This window comes from Rhinichthys klamathensis, unplaced genomic scaffold (genome assembly GCF_029890125.1).
Source record: "Rhinichthys klamathensis goyatoka isolate OS25496 unplaced genomic scaffold, OSU_Roscu_1.1 h1tg000258l_1, whole genome shotgun sequence".
NCBI lineage: Eukaryota > Metazoa > Chordata > Actinopteri > Cypriniformes > Leuciscidae > Rhinichthys > Rhinichthys klamathensis.
This window is the reverse complement of record NW_026606780.1, coordinates 917,783-938,132: the sequence shown is the minus strand read 5'-3', so window position 1 is coordinate 938,132 and position 20,350 is coordinate 917,783. Positions and strand designations below refer to the sequence as shown.

The 20,350-nt window shown below is 38.7% G+C and overlaps 1 protein-coding gene across 1 annotated transcript in view; it reads left to right on the top strand.

The window, feature by feature from the left end:
- ccdc102a (coiled-coil domain containing 102A) overlaps positions 1-20,350 on the top strand; it is a 76,008-nt gene that overhangs the window by 12,278 nt on the left and 43,380 nt on the right. Inside the window, exon 2 of the mRNA XM_056267309.1 lies at positions 18,865-19,552. Coding sequence (XP_056123284.1) covers positions 18,956-19,552 — 597 coding nt within the window. The 5' untranslated portion in view covers positions 18,865-18,955. The remainder of the gene's footprint in view (positions 1-18,864; positions 19,553-20,350) is intronic.

Sequence of the window (20,350 nt, the reverse complement as noted above, 5' to 3'; positions counted from 1 at the left end):
ATTTATTAAGTGACATTCTGGGGTGCTAGCCAAATTAGGATTATTGCTTACCGATTGTGCATTTGTATGTTTAGTCCACTGCTAGTATGACAATGCTTCACAGAGAGCTCACACAAATATGCACGGAAGAGTTTGAAAGGAGCTGCCCATCCGCTGTCATGAGATAAAAAAGGGGAGTGTAATTGGCTTACTGTCTTTATAAGCAATTTTTTTTTACTTTATAGCGAAATTCACAATATTCACTATTCGTCAGCAAAGATATTGCGATATTATCTCTAATGGCGCTTTTCCACTGCTGGTATGGCTCGGTACGCCTCAGTACGGTTCGGCTCGGCGCGGCACGGTTCGGCTCGCTTCGCTTTTCCACTGCTTGGTACGACTCGGCTCAGCACGTCACGGCACGGCTCGCTTTAGCTCTATTTGCTTTTCCACTGCAGTTAGTACCGCTTCAAAGCTGGTGGGATTATAGTCGGACCGTTATAGTTTATCCGCTCCTCTGCAACCAACGAGACGAACGTCTGCACTTCGCCCACTGACCACGATTCAGCCATTTCTTTTTTATGGAAGTTTTCTTTCTTTCTTTTTTCTTCAAGCAAGTCAAGCAAGTAGTTTTAAAACAGGTGCTACAGCGGTGGCTGTTGTCTACTGGCTATTTAAATCTAGTGGGTTTAGTGTCTCGTGTCGCAAATACAATGACGCTGATAGTGACGATTCTGTCTGTCTGACCAATCAGTGATCTGTAGTGTTTTCACGTCACATTTTAGTATCGGTACGGTACGCACTGCCGTACCATGCAGTGGAAATGCGCCATAAGTGAGCCGTACCGAACCGAGCCGTACTGTACCATGCAGTGGAAAAGTGCCAAAGCGTGCCGTACCGAACCGAACCGAACCGTACCGTTCCATGCAGTGGAAAAGCGCCATAATATTATCTTATTTCCAATATTCTATGTATTGCCCAGCCCTTGTTGCTTTATTTAGTTTGGATTTTTGCAGACCACCATGGAGATCATCAGAAGATTTGAGTAATTGCCTGATTACATAAGCAGAAACAACTGTTTTTGACTTCTGGTGCAATTTGGTTTTAAGTTATTTTACAAGACATTTATCTCAGATTCATGCAATCTGCAAAAAAAATCTTTCTAATGTTCCTGTGTGTGTGTGCGTGTGTGTGTGTGTTGCGACAGCCTCCTGCTCACCAGACACATTCCTTTGACTGTGTTTTGACTTTTTTAATTTGGCCATTTCAGCTCTCAGATGAAGCTCAGTTGAGATTTCATTGCAGTTTTTGCCTCATGGGCTCCGTAGCGTTTGATCATTCAAACCAGTCTTACACTTTTATATGTTAAGTCATGGTCATGACAAATGTGTTTGTAGTCTGAGGGATCCGATTCATTACTTAGATTGTGTTTGATGGTGTCATTAAGGTAGCCAATTTTCCGGTCTGGAGTGAGGAATTTCTTCTGACTTGTGTAGAGTAGCAGTAGTTTGATCTACTTTTAGTATATGCCTTGAGAAGATCACTCTCAATCTCCATAATACTTTGCCTGAAGCTGCTTCATAGAAGTTGTGCCCGGGGTGTTTTTGGAAATGCATATTTCACTTCAATTTTAGTTTAGTGTTTTGAAAACTGTAGAGAACATAAGGATCTGCTTTGCTGTTAGAACCACTGATCAGCGTGGTCATGTAGCTGAATGTTTTCTTTGGTGTGTTACTAAGGTACTCCAGTATATGTGTGTGGGTTTGAGTGCTATGTATATATGCATTTGTCATTGAGTCATTGTTCAGGAATGCACAGTGTGTCCTAAACTAGACTGATACCTGAAACCTGGAATCGTGGATACCTGGAGTTTCCTGTTGACACTGAGAGGAGTCAATATATGATGGGATTAATCATTGTGGGCAAGGTTGATGTTTGAGAACTAATATAATCAGGGGTGAGCATATGTGGTAAAAATAAATGATGCACACCAGAAAATGTGGAGTAAAGCGCTTTTGAGTACCAACATTTTTGGAGACAGGGACATGTTTACTTACTGGAGTAGGATTTTTCTCTATCTCTGGTAAGATAGCAATCATGATGATAAATGTGTTCATTAATTATTAGGGGTGCAACGGATCGCAGTTGCACGGACCAGGCCCCATGGTTCGGCAACGCATGTGATTCATGGATGAACTGCTCAGTTTAACCATCACAGAGTAAAAGTTTATCATTTGGGCGTGTTTTTTCTTGCCAATTTACACATTCAAACCATTTTAAACGTGGATGAAGAGGCGGAAATCGGGACTCGGGTGCTGTTATCTGTGCGAGAGAGAGAAGCGCGTTTCAGACAGCCCTCGAACATCGAATTGATTCCTCTTTTGCGTTTACTTGCGCTTGAACGGACACATACACACAAAATTATGTCAAAATACCCATCTCGTGTATGTCAGTATATTCGGTCCGTCCATTCGGTCTTAAAGTGACAACAGCTAGTCCTGGTGTTGTCTGTGTCGTTAATGTTAATAAAATAAAAACATCATCATCATCTACCATGTTCGAGAGAAAAGAAGACGAGGAAAGCAGTCAGGAGGAAAGTGATGATGACAGTTTGTAGGAAAAGTGTGTCGCGTAGTGTAAGTACCTAGCAACATCTCCAGGTGTTCTCTTGAGAACCAGACCAAAAAAGTTATGTGCACCCCTGAATATAATGATGCCTTTTACAAGATGACTTTGGAAAGAAATATCATAGTGGAACTGGGTCTTAAAGTGTTCCAACCACGGCACACACCAGGCCTGCACAGTAGGGGTGTGCGGTATTGACAAAAAATGATATCTCAATATTTTTTGGGATTTTGTCGATAACGATGATTAGGTGATATTTTGCTTAGTGTTACTGTGCTGGCCTGGTAAGTTGGCAGGCTTAGGACTGCCGTGGAGTTTTTGTTTTTCTTCATATTTTGTGCGCTGGTTAGCAGTGACAGAAATAAAAAATTCCAATAAGTTTAAATTGATTTTTACCTTTTTATCTGCATTTTTACCTTAATAAAGGCATTTTTTCTTGCCTAATTAATGCATAATTTATTATGTCAAATTATTACATTTGAACTTGGGCTGCACGATATATCGTTTTTAGCATCAATATCGCGATGTGCGCATCCGCAATTAGTCACATGATCGCAGGATATGCAATGTCAAGTACAGGGGTCGTAGTTAATCCGTGATCCGTACGGGCCAGCTGCCCCCCGGTGTGGAACGCATGTAATTCACGGATTAATTGCAAAGTTTAACCATCATAGCGTGAAAGTTTGTGTAATGTAATGTATATGCACTCTCTCTAGGCGTGTTTTTGTTTGGTTTTTGAAAAGCGAGGGACATACTCAATTATGTCAAATTGCACATGGTTAAAACAACAATTACGATATTATCGTAGACAATATATTGCACACCCCTACTGAAAAGATGAAGAGGAAGTGGTTTCCTACAGGCCTGTTGATATGGTCTCATTGGTCACCGCCACACTAGTCAAGCAGAGCCATAGTAAAAAACAAAATTGTTGGTTGGGGCCATATGCAGTTTTCCTTCACATTTATTACAAAAAGACAAGCACAGGAGGAAAAACTTATCTTTCTTGTGACAAATTAATTAATTCTGGGAGTTCACTGTGGAAATCACCAGTCTGATAAATTTCCAGACTGGTGAGTGCTGGTTTTTTATTTCATTTCATTAAGAAAGTGAATTTGTTAAATCAGGATGATTTTTTTTTTTTAAATTAGGCTAGGTTCTTGTCAGATTTTATTTTTAATTGAATAGAATACATTATTGAAATCCAGTTTTGGAGATTATATATTCTATTCTATGCAAGTATGAAAACCTCTATTCTGTTCCGTTCTGTTGTAATACTGCTGATTGCAGTTTTCCTGTGAATTTGCACATGTCCTGCTAAGGCAGTATTGCACACTGGACTCTAAAATGGTAAAATTGGCTTCAAAGTAAAACGCCTTGTAAGTGTGAATCACCACTGAGATTTATCTGCTTCAATTTGCTTATGTTGGTGATTCTGGTCTAGTGTCGCTTCAGTGGTTTGGACTTGTTTGTATGTTTGCATTGTGACCAAGTTCTGTAAACACTAGAGAACATCAGGGGCATTTTGTTTGATTCTTCAAGAGGAGTTTGGGTCTAGTTTTTGTAATCCATGGGATCCATGCAAAGCTTTGTTTACTGCATGTTTTTACCCCTGAAAATGCATGCTAAAGTTTGATGTTAGCAGATTTTTTTTTTTTTTTTTGCTGGCTTGCTTTCAAAGCTGAATGTTAAATTAAATCATGTCATTTGTAGATGAGAGAGAGAAACCAAAATTGAAAAACACGCTGTGTTATGAAATTAAACCAAAAAAGCGGTTTCTACTGTAGCGTTACGACCCCTTCTCAATTTCTTAACTCACCTGCTTTCTTCAAAAATGTATTTGCACGTTTATGTAAACCCAGCTTCATCACAGACGTTGCAGCAACATTAATTGGTGAATAAATGATTTTGAATGTTTGATTGTTCTAGTCTACATTCCCTCTCTTGCTGCAAAACACATCTTCTAATGGGAGCAATTCACATCCAGACCCTTTAGAGCTGTCCAGATCTCTGTTTTGTTTCACAATCCCATGAATCATGAGGAAATTTGCTATTAAGAGCATGACTGAATCTGTGGCAGCCACAATCCCACACACTGTGACACTCAATAGTCTTTTTGTTCATAGCAAATTGATTAACTGGCAGCTAGTAGTTTATAGGATTTTTACTTACAAGTGTCCACCCCTGATATATATTTAGGACATGTAAAACTGGCTGGCCATCTTTTGGAGGCACATTCATTATAGGAAAGGGCATTTAATGGCTAGATGGAGAGTATTGGCTTTTAGCTTTTGCTTTGATCTTTGGTTGGCAAAGAAGGGTGAAGCTTCTGGAGTGTCACAGCGCAATTCTCAGTATTGAAGCAAGGGGCTCTATAGCTGGCATTAGCGCAGTGGATCTCAAACTTCAAGCCAACACACACACACAATTGTAGACAACAATATTGGAAGGCTCCGCCTCATAATTTCTACCCAATAAAATATTTTAGAGCTTGGCATTCCAAGAAAGATGCATATTGGTTATAAAGAATAACCAAATAATAAGAAATATCTTGGGGCCCCGGCCCCCTGGTTGAGAACCATTGCATTAGCACAAATGTGTTCTTTTGGTCAGGTTAACTGAAGAGAAGCTTGCTGACTCTGAGTATGTTAAAGGTTTTTAAACTATTGACATGTTTATAGCTATCTGTTTAAAGATTAACTGGTTTAATGGCATGGACATTTGTGGGTAACTCTGGCACCCCTCTTAAGTTCCAACTGTTGTTTGTGATTGCATACTTGCATAGAGTATGTTTCCGACCTTATGATTTATATTTGGCACTAAACTGTTATTTGTTTGAATTTGTTGAAATACGCTTTGAAGCAGTCAGCGTTTATTTGATCAAATAAGTAATCAAGTATATTAAAGGGTAACCTAACCACTGAAGGTTAGAAAAGAGCAATACACCTTCAGATAGTGTGAATGCTGTTTAGGTGGAGTAAAGGGATAGACTAGGCTATATGATTAACACACTGGCTCACAGCCATTTGTAATGAAGCCATGAATTAAAATGAAAGTGTCACCTCAAAATGACTCCGTGGTGAGGTCTGAAAACAAATGCCGCATCAGTTCATCAAACCATGAAATTGGCTTTTATGGGCGTAATGTGGGAAGTGATACAGATAACATGAAAGAAGTAGAGGCGAGGTCAAAGAGAAATCTTGGCAATGAGATTGAGGACGGGAAGATTTATAGTGGGAAATTTGACCAGAGATGGATTGAAGAGAGTATAGATCTCTGAACTGGCCCGCTAAAAGACTGTTTCTGAAGAAACATGATTTGTGTTTTCCCCCTCTCATTTGAGCAAACAAGAAAGAGCTCATTTGGTTGAATCAGCAAGTGATTGATGTTCCGTTGTGCTGATGATTTAAAAACACTCTTGAACTCTGATGTTATCTTTAGATACAAATATGACTAACCTGTGATCTACAGATAAATTGTGGTTTTGTCACCTTCAGTGACGCTGAAAAGAAAACGGATGCTGTGATGACCTTTTTTTTTTTTTTGCAAAGGTGTTATGTACACATTATGGTAGCCTACATTTTTCCTAAATAACCTGCTTAATTTTTTAATCAAATCAGCTATCATATGGTTAATGGAAATTTTAGTTAGTAATTTAATATATTAAATTAGATTTTTACAAAAGGCATTAGAAAATAAGTTTAGCATGCTATGCATCTTTTCGTATTACTATTACAACACTATACGGAAAATATTGCTCAAGTTGTTTTGTTTCCATTAAACGTTTGGATCATAATTGTAGAAATTTTGAAAAACACAATGATCATTCATGTCATATGACAACTGCAGGGTTTATTCTATAATTTGACAAACATTATTGTGTGGTTTTATAGAGAATAACTGGCCAACTATATGATTTTTATGCTACTATAACTTTTTATGCTTAATGTCAAACGGGTTTCTTCTTGATCTGAAACCACACTGCATCAATTTGAACTTCCTGCCAGAGATCAGCAGTTTTGCAATGAATAGTGATCAATAGTTCAAGAGCATTTTAATTAAGTTATAGACCCATTCGGTTGTAAAATAGTTTTTTTATTTAAAGTTCATCCACTTTTTTGTATTCTCTCTATTTGTATTTGTTTTTCTAAACTGAATATTTCTTGATGGCAGCATGCTTTCCTAAATCTTTATTTCTGGGGGGTTTTGGCCTTGATATTTCAGATCGCTCTCTTTCCCTGCACTTTCAGTTTTTAGTCTGTAGCTATTTCATGGATCATATGGTTGCAGAAATGTAGCATTGCCTTCCTCACTGTGAAGAAAGACTGATCTGCTCATGTTAATGGAAAACTGCCTCAGTGGAGCCGACCAAAGTCACATGGTCAAGCTGGAGGAAGCGTTTCGTCACGGGTCTGAGACTGGGGACACAGTAAAACTTGAACACAAAACAGGCGTTAAACTACAGCCATTTGTTTAAGTTTGCATGTTTATAGCCTGGTTCTGATCAGCACAGAAATTCTCAATTGATCGGTTAGCTCCCCTAGAGACAGCAGATTAAATGGGATTAATTTGACACACGCTGCGTAATATGGTACAAATTAATGTCCAGTAGTGTTGTTTTACTTTGCACTGAACTGCATTTCCCTGTCCCAGCGCACATGTAGCTAACATTTCTCGGCATGTCTGTCTCCGTCACACACAGTGTTTTGCCCTTTTATTCTTGCCTTCCCAGGATGTTTGTAAATCAAGCATCCTGTCTTTTAACCCTGTGCGCTGTGGACGAGCAAGAGACCTAAAAAGGCATGGACAAAGAGAGTGGACCCAGACGGACTTGATCAGTAGTAAATAAGTGTTGTATATTTCATCAGTGGCAGGAGGAATCCCATTCAGTAGAGAAATGTCCTCTGCCATCTGCCCCTTTCACAAAGACTTTCCCTCTTTCCCCTCCTCCAACTGTCTTTTCCTCCCTTTCCTCTCCCATTTCCTCTCCGTCTTCCTCGACTCTTTGCCCTCTGCCACAGCTTCTTTTCATACCTTTCCTCCCTTACTTTGACTGTCTGCATTATTCAGTCTGGCTTGGATTATTCCAGTCCATTTACATTTTACATTTTCCAGGATCCTTATCGCACACATGAATCTGTCGGCATTTAACATCTGATCCTTATTTAACTGCATCAACGCACACATACTCCATATAATCGGCGCTATAAGACTGAGCACCATTAGCTGTGGTCAAATTAGAAGAATGGAGCAATGGACTGTTCCTTGACTCAGTCATATACCTTGTTTTCACACATGTGTGCGTGGACTTTTGGGTATCATTAACAATACATTAGTTTGTCAAAGGATATAGGCTACATTATACACATGCACCTTTACATTGTAGTCTTCTGATAACCTTTTTTTTTTTTTTTAAACAAGACCATATGTTGGCCAAGCTGAGGATACGGGGAGAGCGGCGTTAGTCTGTACTGTCATGTTGGTGGCTGTTCAGAATGATGGATTAGTTTTAATGGTAGACATTGAACCCCGAGGACAAACTGCACTATGTGAGTCTCAGCCAGATTGCTTAGTTTCAGAAAGACAGAATAAATTTATATTAGCCCAGGTCTACTTCTTGTATAGTATACTAGGTAAGTCAGTGAAAAATGTGAGTGTCCATGATCAAGAACAGGAAAAAATCCTTTAAAATCTAAATTAAAACACACATCCATGTTTCATGTTCCTAGTAATGCCGTCTTTGTTGTTTTCGTTTGGTTTTTGGAAAAACCTGGAACAATTTTCAAGAAAAGTTTTGATTTAATGAATCTAAAATGTCATGTGGTGTAACCATCAAGAAAAAAGTAATGTAATATCTTAATAATTAAAAATATATATATATATTTCAAAATAAAAAAGTGATTTTTTTTTATTCAGAAATTATAAACATAGAAATGGTGTATTGAATTTCACTTTTAATGTCCCCCCAATAAATCCACAGTCAAAAAAGGAGCATAATATCATTTGACCCTGTTGTGGTCTCATATTCTTTTTTGGACATTATGTGCAAACCATAGACAAAGTGTGTGGAAAACACAGTTACGCCTTGTTAGTTTATGTTTCCTTAAACAGCAACAGTTATTGAAGTGATCTCATAGTCATCGTAGTTGTGAGCATATTAAATCCCTGCGCCATTTTCATCCCACTTCATTAGCTTTATCATTGATTCCTCAGGCAAACGCTTCGTTAGGGTACATAAGTGGCATAAGATAAAAGAGATTTGGGGTGCGTTTAAGTCCAATTTTTTATGTCCTTCCCTCGCTAACTTCCCTTAGTCTCGTTCACTCGGATGTGCGTCATTGCTAATGTTGCACGAGTGCCCACTACTGGCGGAATCATTGAAATGTGTTTAAATGGAACACTTTAAAGGAGAACTCCGGCGCAAAATGAACCTTTGGTCTAATTACACATTGTTACCTAGTCAACCGTTATCTGAGATTTGTTTTCATGATTATCGAATGTAAATAGTTTTATCTCTAAAAACAGTTTAGCCTATAAAGCTAGTATAACGCTAGTATATTGGGCATAGATCAATGACAAATAAAAATCGCTTGTTAATACCACTAACAAGGCTCAAAATAGCCCCACACTAACACGGTAGCATAATGAGGGTCCCTACCTTCAAACCGAAGCATTGAGAACTTTGTCAGTGTCCAGACAGTTTAATAAGAAGATATTTTAAACATACAGTCAACTTCGCGTATACAGGCAGGAGCCATCTTTGAAATACAGCCTTTACCAGTCGATCTACGAACGCCGATCCAAGTGCGCTGGTGAGATGTGAACGAGCTTTAAGTTGTGATAAGGTGAGCGCGAACAGCAGGCTTGGATCGGCGTTCGTAGATCGACTGGTAAAGGCTGTATTTCAAAGATGGCTCCTGCCTGTATACGCGAAGTTGACTGTATGTATTAAATATCTTCTTATTAAACTGTCTGGACACTGACAAAGTTCTCAATGCTTCGGTTTGAAGGTAGGGACCCTCATTATGCTACCGTGTTAGTGTGGGGCTATTTTGAGCCTTGTTAGTGGTATTAACAAGCGATTTTTATTTGTCATTGATCTATGCCCAATATACTAGCGTTATACTAGCTTTATAGGCTAAACTGTTTTTAGAGATAAAACTATTTACATTCGATAATCATGAAAACAAATCTCAGATAACGGTTGACTAGGTAACAATGTGTAATTAGACCAAAGGTTCATTTTGCGCCGGAGTTCTCCTTTAAGCCCTTGATCACTTGGAATCTACTATAAAGTTGATTTATTATTTAAAGTTTTTTTTCCCTTATGAATTTGTTTTATGCACCATTCTATAGACCTGTATGTATGCTTGGGCTGTAATTTAAAAAAATATATATCAACAAATATTAATTATGAATACATTCATTAGGGGTGTAACAAAATGTCACAATATATCGCAATACAAAAATGCAACAACAATATGTATCATGGATCGGGACAATCTGTATTGTGTAGTTCTCCCAAAATGAAAATTATGTGTGTGGAGAAAATTCAAGTTTACAGAGTTTTAGTGTTAGTACTACATTAATATAATGTTGAATATAATAATAATGCAATGGGGGAAGATCTATGGGTCCCGATAATGCTAAATGTCTTATTTTACCAGTAAAAAGTGGCCTACATTATTTTAAATATATCTAGTCAGTGACCGAGTGCAAGCATATTCGTCTAAAATAATTCTGTATTTTCAGCTTCAGAATCATGAATATTTTGATTCTGGTGTCATTATTGTCCTGTGCATTGGTTCCCAGCACCAAGTCCAAGCCTATTCATTTACACCCCCAAATGTAATCCCAAATTTAGCATTTTAATCAACAGTACTTTTTTTTTTTTTGTTAACATTTTACCATACGTCTTGGAGTATCGCAATAATAATGTATCTTGATATTTATTGAATCGTGACATGTATCGTTATACCCCTAATATTAATATACTTATTATATTAACAATAAAAACACAGAAACGAAAATTATAAAAGGAACAATAAACTATAACTGTGTTAAAAACAGTCAGCTTAAGGTAGCTACAAGTATTAAATGCAGTTAAATAAACTCCCAATATCACACACTAGACTTAAGTTGTGTGGGCTGGGGGTAAATTTAGCACGACCTGCTGTGACATCACAATCACGTTGCATTGTGGTCTATGGATCTGTCTGAAATGTACATGTTGAGTAGACTTGCTCCCTTGGTCAAAATCGAGGGGTTCAGGGTCTGTCCAAATAAACTTCCCTCGTCCACTTGACGAAGTTGAACACATTTCAAAGTGGTGGTGGGGATTCCCCTGAGAGGAAGTGCTTAGGGAAGTGTGCGAGTTGCAGCCTTAGCATAGCCTTAGTTGTGATAAATATTCTTTCATTGTTATGGACTACTCTGCAGCTTTGTCCTCACATCGCCCCCTGCTGTAAGGATGAGGAATAGCCATTGTGCAGTAACTGCTTGTATAAAATCCTGTGCTAGTTGGAGGATTTCAGTCATTTTTGTGCTGTAGGCAAATACAACTCCCTTCATTAAACCCACTGAAGTGAATGATTGTGTCAGTTTTCATGGACTCCCCCAGGGCAGTTTGCACAGTGATTGTTTCATTGTCTTAGTTAATGAAAGGCAGAAGTCTGATTAATTTGAAAATGGTGAGACTTATGTACAGGAAAAGGACTGTTTGCATTTCATAGATTGTTGTGCTTTAACTGATAAATTGACAAGTATGGTGATGTATGTATGCTCTATAGGCCTATGCCCTCTCCACAGGATTGACTGTGTTGTAATCCTACTGTGAAATCACAAGTTCAGGCATAATCCTGTCTTGTCTCGTCAGTATTTCTTCCCTTTCTGCATGGTATGTGTCCTGTTGCTACTTCTCTCTTGACTTTTCATCACCTTCTGTCTTTATCCTACTTTTGCTTCCTGTTTTTCCTCCCCATTTTAATGTCTTACAATTTTGTTTGGAAAGCCTGTTTTGGAAGTCTGTTTCAAAACAATAAAAAAGCTAATTGAGAGAGAAAGTTTACAATAATGAGTAAAGTCACATTATGAGATTTGAGAAGTTGCTATTTCAATAAAGTCACGTTGCAAAATATATTGTCACTCACAATATGAGATATAGAAATTCGCTATTACCATTTTACTCTGAGGCAGAAATGGGCTTCCAATACAACCTTCTTCCCTATAGCTACTCAACTCACTTGTTGCTTGTTCAGTGTTTTGCATGACTGAAATCTTCTTCTGGTTGATACATGGTTGCAGACCTGACCTCGAACTCATAATCTGCTCATGCAGGATTTTGAGTGTTTATTATTGTCGTTTCATGCCTCGTTGAATGAGATGATGAGGAGATTAACATCTTAATGCTTAACACCCCTTAAATGAGCACTTCCCTCAGACATCACCAGTTCTCCCTTTCTCTCTCTCTATTTGGCTGCTTTTATTTCATAATTTTCTCGATTACATGCTACTCTATATGTAAGACCTTCTAACTCCCCGATCCATTAAATTCCTCTTGGGATACTAGCTTTGATCATGTTACTAGTGATTATTTTCACAAGAGGCCCCTGTAAGTATATGTGACAGGCTTGGCTGACCCCCAAATGAACCTTTTCCTGATGTCCCACCATGTCAGTGAATTGACATCTGTCCCATCTGTTGTAATTCTTCCTATGAATGTCAGGACTGTTTTGTTATTGTGCATGCGAATTAGAGATTTTTATTATTATTTATTCATCTAATTTGATATTCAGTTGTGAAGTTTACTTAGAAATCTGTAGAAAAGCTCAAAATGAATATCCTCTTTTTTTATACTGTAGGTTATATTAATGTTGTGATGCCTAAATTCACTTGTAGCATTTAAAATGTTTGATTTTAAAAATTTGTTTCGATTTTTTTTTATTGGCCTTAACATAATAATAATAATAATAACAAAAAAGAATTAAAAAAACTCAATGTTCACCTGTTGATGCCCTCAGAGATGTTATCTGTTCTTTAGCGAAATTTGTTTCACTATAAAGGTGTCCAAGTAATTTTCCGTTCCAGACGTAAAATATGGAGACACCATATGTTACCCATTTCGCCGACAAAATGTATTAACCACAGATGACCCCAGTATTATGCATGACCTGCAGATTTCATGCATATAGTAATGTGTGTGTGTGTGTATTGTTGCTACAAAATGTGTTCACATTTTAAACTTATTTATAAATTTTTACTATTTTTGATTCTTTTTTTTTCTGCAAACAGTGTTTGTTTTATGTAAACAGAAACCTATATCCTAGAGCTGCAAGATTAATCATTAAAAGATTGCAATCTCGATTCAAACACCCACACAATCTTATTTCTAAATGACGACGATTCAGATATGTCTATTATAAACCTTTGATAAAAAAATCATACCGGAACATTCAAATCTGTGTTCATGCTGCTGCTGACCCAGAGAGTGCAGTTGTCATGTACGTCTTTTCAGCTACATATTATCGTTATTTCTGTGATGCAATAATTCAATTTAGGCTGGCTATCACAGAAGTACTATGAAAAAAGTTTATAGTTCAGATAAACACCTGATTTCTACGGTAGCGGTCAAAATAAAATAGATCAAATAACGATTGTATAATAACGAAGTGACTTAAAGGGGTCATAAAGGCCTAATGCCATTTTCTTACAAGTTAATTTGATTCTTTAGGGTCTAAATGAAAAGTTTGTAATATACTTTAATTAAAAATTCTTTATAGTATTGTAAGAAAACACTAATTTTACCTGGTCAAAAACAGCTCTATTTTCAGCACGCCATTTCAGTGCATATGCCTTTAAATGATAATGAGCTTCGCTCACTCCACCCCTCTGTTCTGCTGGCGCTTTGACATAACGCACGTGGAGTGTTGCCTTGACAACAGTTGCGGGTATATTTTGGAAAGAGAATGGCAGCGGGAGTCTCTGAGGACACATCTGTGCAACCGTATCAGTTTGAACCGGAGTCGGACCCGGAACAAGATGACGGCCGGGAAGAAGTTCGACAATTAAGGCTCAAACAGGACATTTCTGAATGGTTGGTTAACGTAATGTCACTTTGATCTATCTTTGTGTACTGGAAGGGTAGAGTAACCTAGTGAGATGTACGAACGCTATGTGTTTACTGATATATACGTACTCAGCTTTGTAATAACACAATAACCATAACGCGTTGTTCATTATAAACGTGAGATTATGAATTATATTGAGAACGTCGTAAGTTACATAGAAAACATGCCGTAATGTACCCTGAGTGTAAACCTTAGCCGCATTCATCGTGAAGCGTGCAAGCGATTTGGAAAGATTAAGGTTAATACAATTTTACACTCACTTCTTCTGGAGGTGCAGCAGGAACACGAATAGTTGGTACCGATTCTTTTTTCAGGAGCAGCTTCTTGGCATAACCAGCTTTATACTGACTGACCCTCGTTTATAAAGCAGTCTGGTGAGAAATGATAGCAAAGTGCTTCCATATATTTTATTAGTATTAGTTCAAGAAAAAAATATATAAAAAAAATATCAGATTGGTATCGGCAAATAGCCAAAGCTGCGGCATCGGTATCGGAAGTGAAAAAGTGGTATCGGGACATCCCTAATATGAATATTAATTTCAAGATTATATAGGTGTAGTAGAAATGATTAAACACTGATTGAAAAGCAATTATTCTCAACTAATGCACTGTTTGATCAGCAGTATAGACTTATTTCATGACATTTTACTGGTATTATTGATTAATGTAACATGCAGGCTCAGTCAGTCTGTGCATGGGATGAAGTAGATGCCCATCCACCAGCTCTGTGATGCTGAAATCAGTCTCGACAGCAGACATGCCTTAGTTGTTACTGTTTTTACTGTGTGACATTTTTGGCTTGTCTACCAGTTTCTGGTGTGTGAATCATTCGTATTTAATCAGCCGTGTCACAGTGTGAGATAATGACAAGCTTGAGAAAGAAAGCTAAACCTGTTTACACTTTCCTTCATTTCTCTGTAAACTTGTGTTGAGAAAATAATGAGTTTCTTTTGATTTTACAGGACATTTATTGTGCTGTCTTACTGAATCACTAACTGTTAAACTCAGTAAAAAAGTTAGAGAGCAGAGAAATGATGTTGGAGTAAATGGATGCCTCCGTTTTTCTTTTTCTTCCAGTATTATGAGTATTTCTGCTTGCGGTATGGGTTACGTCCAGTGGTTTGGGGATGAAAGTAAACGGCAGCCCCGGCTGGCTGACAATTTGGTCTCAAATTAGGTTCTTTTATTAAACCAGAATATTTTAAGCGTATGACTTAATGTTTTATAATACTACATAATTCATATGCCCTAAAGAATCAGTTTGACAGTTCCTCTTAGAGTCTGTTTTATCCTTCTATCCTCTCTTCTCCACTTTATTTGAACTCATTATGCTATCTATATGGTATATCGTATGCGCTTACCATCTGTTTACAAAATCGAAACAGTTTGGCTGTCTGTAACTTTTCAGCAAGCTTAATTAGCTGTGAAGATAAGCAGTTTTTAAGACTTGCTTATTTACACTTGGCAAGAACACTTTCAACCGAGACAGCGGAAGACCTTTTAAAGATCATCTGCTCTAATGTGGAACACAAAATGATTGTTGTCACTTTCACAGTCTGCGGTCGGAGACCACATGCACTAGCAGCGCTACAAACAGACAAACTTCCTCTTCCTTTAGGGGCAAATTCTTCTGAAAACCACAAGGATCACAGGTTACAGCCAAGGTGTGCTTTCACTCTTACAGCACTGAAATTTATGCTCATAATACTCCCTTCTCTTGGATATTTCAGAACATTTCAATTGACTTTTTGGGTTCAGGTTCACATATATGTTTTAAGATCTCTGCAACATTACTCGCTTCCTGCCCTGAGTGACTTTTAACACTTTACTTTGTCCTGATGGAAGATATCTCCCGAGGCTATATTTTGACAAGCATAGCTGATGAACCAGGGAACAAAATATTGTACTCCTAGCTTTATGTCAGGAGGTGACAGTAGGGCATTGAAGTAAAATGGGCTGCAGCCATCAGATCGGTTTTCACTTTCCCTGGCTCCTGTGAGTGACACTGGGTCTCAGTTTGCCTTTGAGTTCCTCCGACTCCTACTGAGCCACTGGGGAAAACACAAATGGATAGTGTTTCACACAGGGGCTTTATTTACGTCCTGCATTGAAGAACTCTTTAGATTTGTAATTCATTGCTTGCTGAGTTTGGACAGATGAGATGTTGCTCTGTGGCGTGGTGTGTGGTCTCCGTTGTTTAAAATGTTCTTGTGAATTTTCTGTGATGTAATAATAATGAGTGTTCTGGGGCCTCATTTATAAAACTTTGCATAGATTTCATCCTACAAGTATGTGTATACACACAAACTGATTTTTTTCTTTACATGCACAGGATTTGATTTAGACCATACGTCAATGGGTGAGTCAGCTTGGTTCAATGGTGAATCAAACTGATGGCAGCAAATATGTGACTTTTGAGGGATTTCCTGTTGAGGGTATACGCTATAGGAACAGTGTTTGGGAAAATAGTTGTGACAGGAGGGAAACCATTTAATCCTCTAATGCAGTTCATAATTAACCTCTGACTTTGTAGTTTTGCATTAAATATGATCTATTTTTTTGTATTAGGCAAGTGTTTCTCAATTTGTCCTAGTGCTTGAATGTACTTGAATTCTGAACAGCTGTATGTTCAGTAGACATTTACTTCTTTTAAAAGCATATGTTGTGGTTTGAAGTCCCTAGCGAGTGATGCTGTTGTCCCTAGCGGGTTTTTGCAAGCTTGACTAGCAGGATAAACCTGGGACGACCAGCTTAATCAGCTAAGCTTTGGATCTTTGGTCTGGAAACCCATGTTGGTTTAGCTGCTCTGTGGGGAGAAGACATCCTATGTTAATGCTTATCTTTAAGATATTTGTTGAGCCTACATGTGTGTATTGAAAGCATGTTTGCCCCTATTGTCAAAGATTTATTAATGAATCCCTCCCCAAGGATGAAAGTTTTTTGTTTGTTTTTTTACTTTAGACAAAAGGCAAGCCTGAAACTTCAACCAAATCTGTCACTTTTCAGCAAGTCTTTGCTCTTCCTTTGATATCAACTGCTCTTTCTTCTAGCTGTCAGCAGTATAGCAGTGGGTCCAGTTACACATTTTCCCCTTCTCTCGCTCTTTCCTCATCTCTTTCTCTTCATCCACTCGTCTCTCCATGCTGCTCATGTTTCTATTGGAGATGCTGCTCAGATTGCATCATCAGTCTTAATTAGGATCTCCTGTGAAAGCCTCTGGAGCTAATTAATTTTCTGCCTCATTCTCGTTTTCTTACTTATGATGTTCTGTTGCTTTTTGTTGCTCTTCCAAATCCTTGCAGGAGCTCATTGGCATGCCAACTGCTTTGCCTCCAACATATAAGCTGTAGCTCACAAAAGAGACACCCAGTGATATATAGGCCTAAGACTAAACCATCCTGTGCTGATATGTTGATCCAGGATACTGATTCATTGTCCCCTTGACCCACAGTGGCATCGGTTGCTGTTCTTTGTCACCAAAACCCTTGTGCACCCTCCCAGCTTGCAGCAAACCTAATAGTCTTCACATTTTTTTTCCAGCTGAGCTAATAAAAAGGGGGCCTTTGTATGAGTAGTGTTTTATGAGGAGCCTATGCCTCTGTTTCTTGCCCCAATATATTCTAATGCACAACTCGGCAGTTCCCAAAGCCACAGGCCCCACCTGTAAACTTCCTCAGGGTTTGAATAGTGGCATATGAGTGGGGTTTTTTAGTGCCACAGTTTAGTGCTCTTGGATTGTAAACCTATGGTGGAAGAATAAATGTTAATGCACCAGAATAAATGTTAAAATAAGTATAGGCTCAAGACTTAAACATTATACATGTTAACATTTGACTACAGAGAATAGCCTAAAATCATTTACTGATATTGTCTATGCAAAGTTATATCTCGTTTTTTTTGTTGTTGTTTTTTTTATCCTGTCATAAAGTCAAGAAACTATGTAACTTTTGTCCACAAAAATTACCTACCAATCTCCTAACCCTAACCCTAAAATAATGATGCTGTCATCTTTCTGAAGTCATTTTTACCCCCTGTAATTTGGCACTAAATCTCAGGTGAAAATTGTCATTTTGACCCCTTCGACAAAATAGTGGATTACTTAGTAAATATACATCCATGACATTTAATATTTTGGCTTTCTTCTTAATTTACATATTTCTTTCACCAGAAAACCCTCTGGTTGAGTTGACACGAAATGACCCTTACAATTTTGCTTCCACAATTTCATAGACTTCCATTTTAGGTGCAGTAATATACCCTTAATGTTTGTTTGTTTGTTTGTTTGTTCCACAGAAAAAAATAACATAAGATAAGTGAGTTTGTGTATAACATGTCTGTGTGTATAACTGTGAATGTACCTAAATTGTAAACCATATTATGATGTTTTCCTAGAATTTTCTTTTTGGCTCAGACAGATGACATGTTCAGTTGTCTTATAGGTCAGAAAGAGGTCTGTTTTTAAAAATATAATAAATCTAAGCCTTGTTCACCAAAGTTTCACACTTTATACATACACAAACACGAGTTCCTACTCCCCTTTGCTGTAGGGCTGTAACTCTTTTCTCACGGCCGATGAGAGATGGCTGCTCTGGCAGAAGGCTTTTGACCTGGAACCTCCTTCTTTGTAACCCTGCCTGTACTCTTTTAAGTAAATACAGCCCTGTGTGTGGGAGTGTGTGAAAGGGAGAACACTTGTAAATTAAAGCTGCACTTGGTTGTCATGGTGTGGTCTGGATTGTTCAACAATATTAATGTTATTGGCCCTGTTGCAATGACATGTTGACAGAGAGAGTTCTTTTTCTCTCGTTTTGCTCTCGCTGCTCCTGTATGTCTTTGTCACCTACTGAATGTATATGTATACTGCTTTTCAGAGCAAATTATAGTGCTCATTTTTTGTCTTCTCGAAAATTCAAAACTACGTTAACATTGCAATTCTAATCTACAACGACTTGAACAGACCTCTTATATAATTTTTTTCTTCTTCATGAAATAAGAAATGTCAGCTTCTCTTGAAAATGGTATTATGGTTTTGAAAAACGTTATGCATAATTAAACATTAGTTTATTTCTAAGAACTTTTTAAAGAGTTTTTATTTTGAAGGATCTGTTTACTCTTAACTCATCTTGCTTCACAGAAAACCACCATGTTGATGTGGATCATGGCTTCCTGATCAGATCTTCCTGACCACTATCTTCTCTATCCCTGGACTCATCATTGGCTCAGTGATGAACCACACACCTAGTCCCCACATGACAGAGGCCGCCAAGTCTGGGGCAGGCTTGTTGTGCGGCCTGGGCCTGGGCCCAGATCGGGTGCGCTCCCCGGACAGCCTGACCCACACACCCAGTCCTTCAGGGGGAACACCCAGTTCAAGCCCTCCTCTGCTGCTGTCTCCAGGGCTGGGCTGTGATGGCGCTGGGGACTGGGAGAGCCGCGAGGAGCTGCGTCTGCGCGAGCTGGAGGAGGCTCGGGCACGAGCAGCTCAGATGGAGAAGACAATGCGCTGGTGGTCGGACTGTACGGCCAACTGGAGGGAGAAGTGGAGTAAGGTGCGGGCCGAACGCAACAGGGCACGGGATGAGGTTAGGCAGTTGAGACAGCGTCTGGACGCCCTTACCAAAGAGCTGACAGGGGCACGACGGGAGCGGCAGGAACTGGCGGCGGAAAATGAACAACTGCGTCTGGAAGCCCAAAGTGTCCGAGCTGAACAGAACTCCCCAGAGAGCGCTTCCACTGCACCAGCGTGCGTGAGAGATGGGCCAGGCTCTCCAGAGCAGGAACCTGTGAGAGATGGAAGCACTGACAAACTAGACAGGCAGAAGGTGAGTGTTCCTCAGTTGGAAAGATGTAAAGCTAAATATTTTCAGAAAGGTCTAGTTAGTGGGTTGATTTTTACCAGACCCCAACTGGACACTCAAAATCAACTACATAGATCGAAACAGAATGCAGGGGCGTTTTCTCACAGGAACAAAGGACTAGGTAGAAAAAAAGCAATTTCAGTTATTATATTCGGTTGCAGGAAGATTTGTGCTCTAACCAAAACCGCAGAGAACCATACTTAATTCACAGGAACCGTATACCATATCACCTTTATAAGGGGATTCTTATATGGTTTGCGGGTGCGCACCCTAGTTTGGAAGGAACATCATCCAAACGAACCAAACTGATGTCAAACGAACCCAGTGCACATCAAAAGCGCTTGTCAGAAAGCACACGTATATGTCAAATCAGTTGTATACTAGAATAATACTTGAGAAAAAATTAGAATAAAACAATTTATACCCAGATGCTCAAACCCATAGAATAACCAAGGCTGTTAACTCTCAAAGCAGGTAGACAATTGTAAATGGGTCAGCCACAGACCTGGTTCAGTGCCCCTCCCTGTGATTTCTTTACCTGACTCTGTGCTTTTTGCTTGTGTGCTGGTTTAGTTTTTTTTGTCCTATTATTAGAACCAGCACAACCCCCCCATGGGGCCACAGCCAGGGGGTACTGCACCAGTTCCCACTACCCAGAAACCCCCTTTTCATTCCTAGACTCGTCTGAGCATGTCCGTTATTTCCTTAATGTGTTTTTAACTAATTTTCAAAAGAATTACCCCTCAAACAAATGTTCACCTC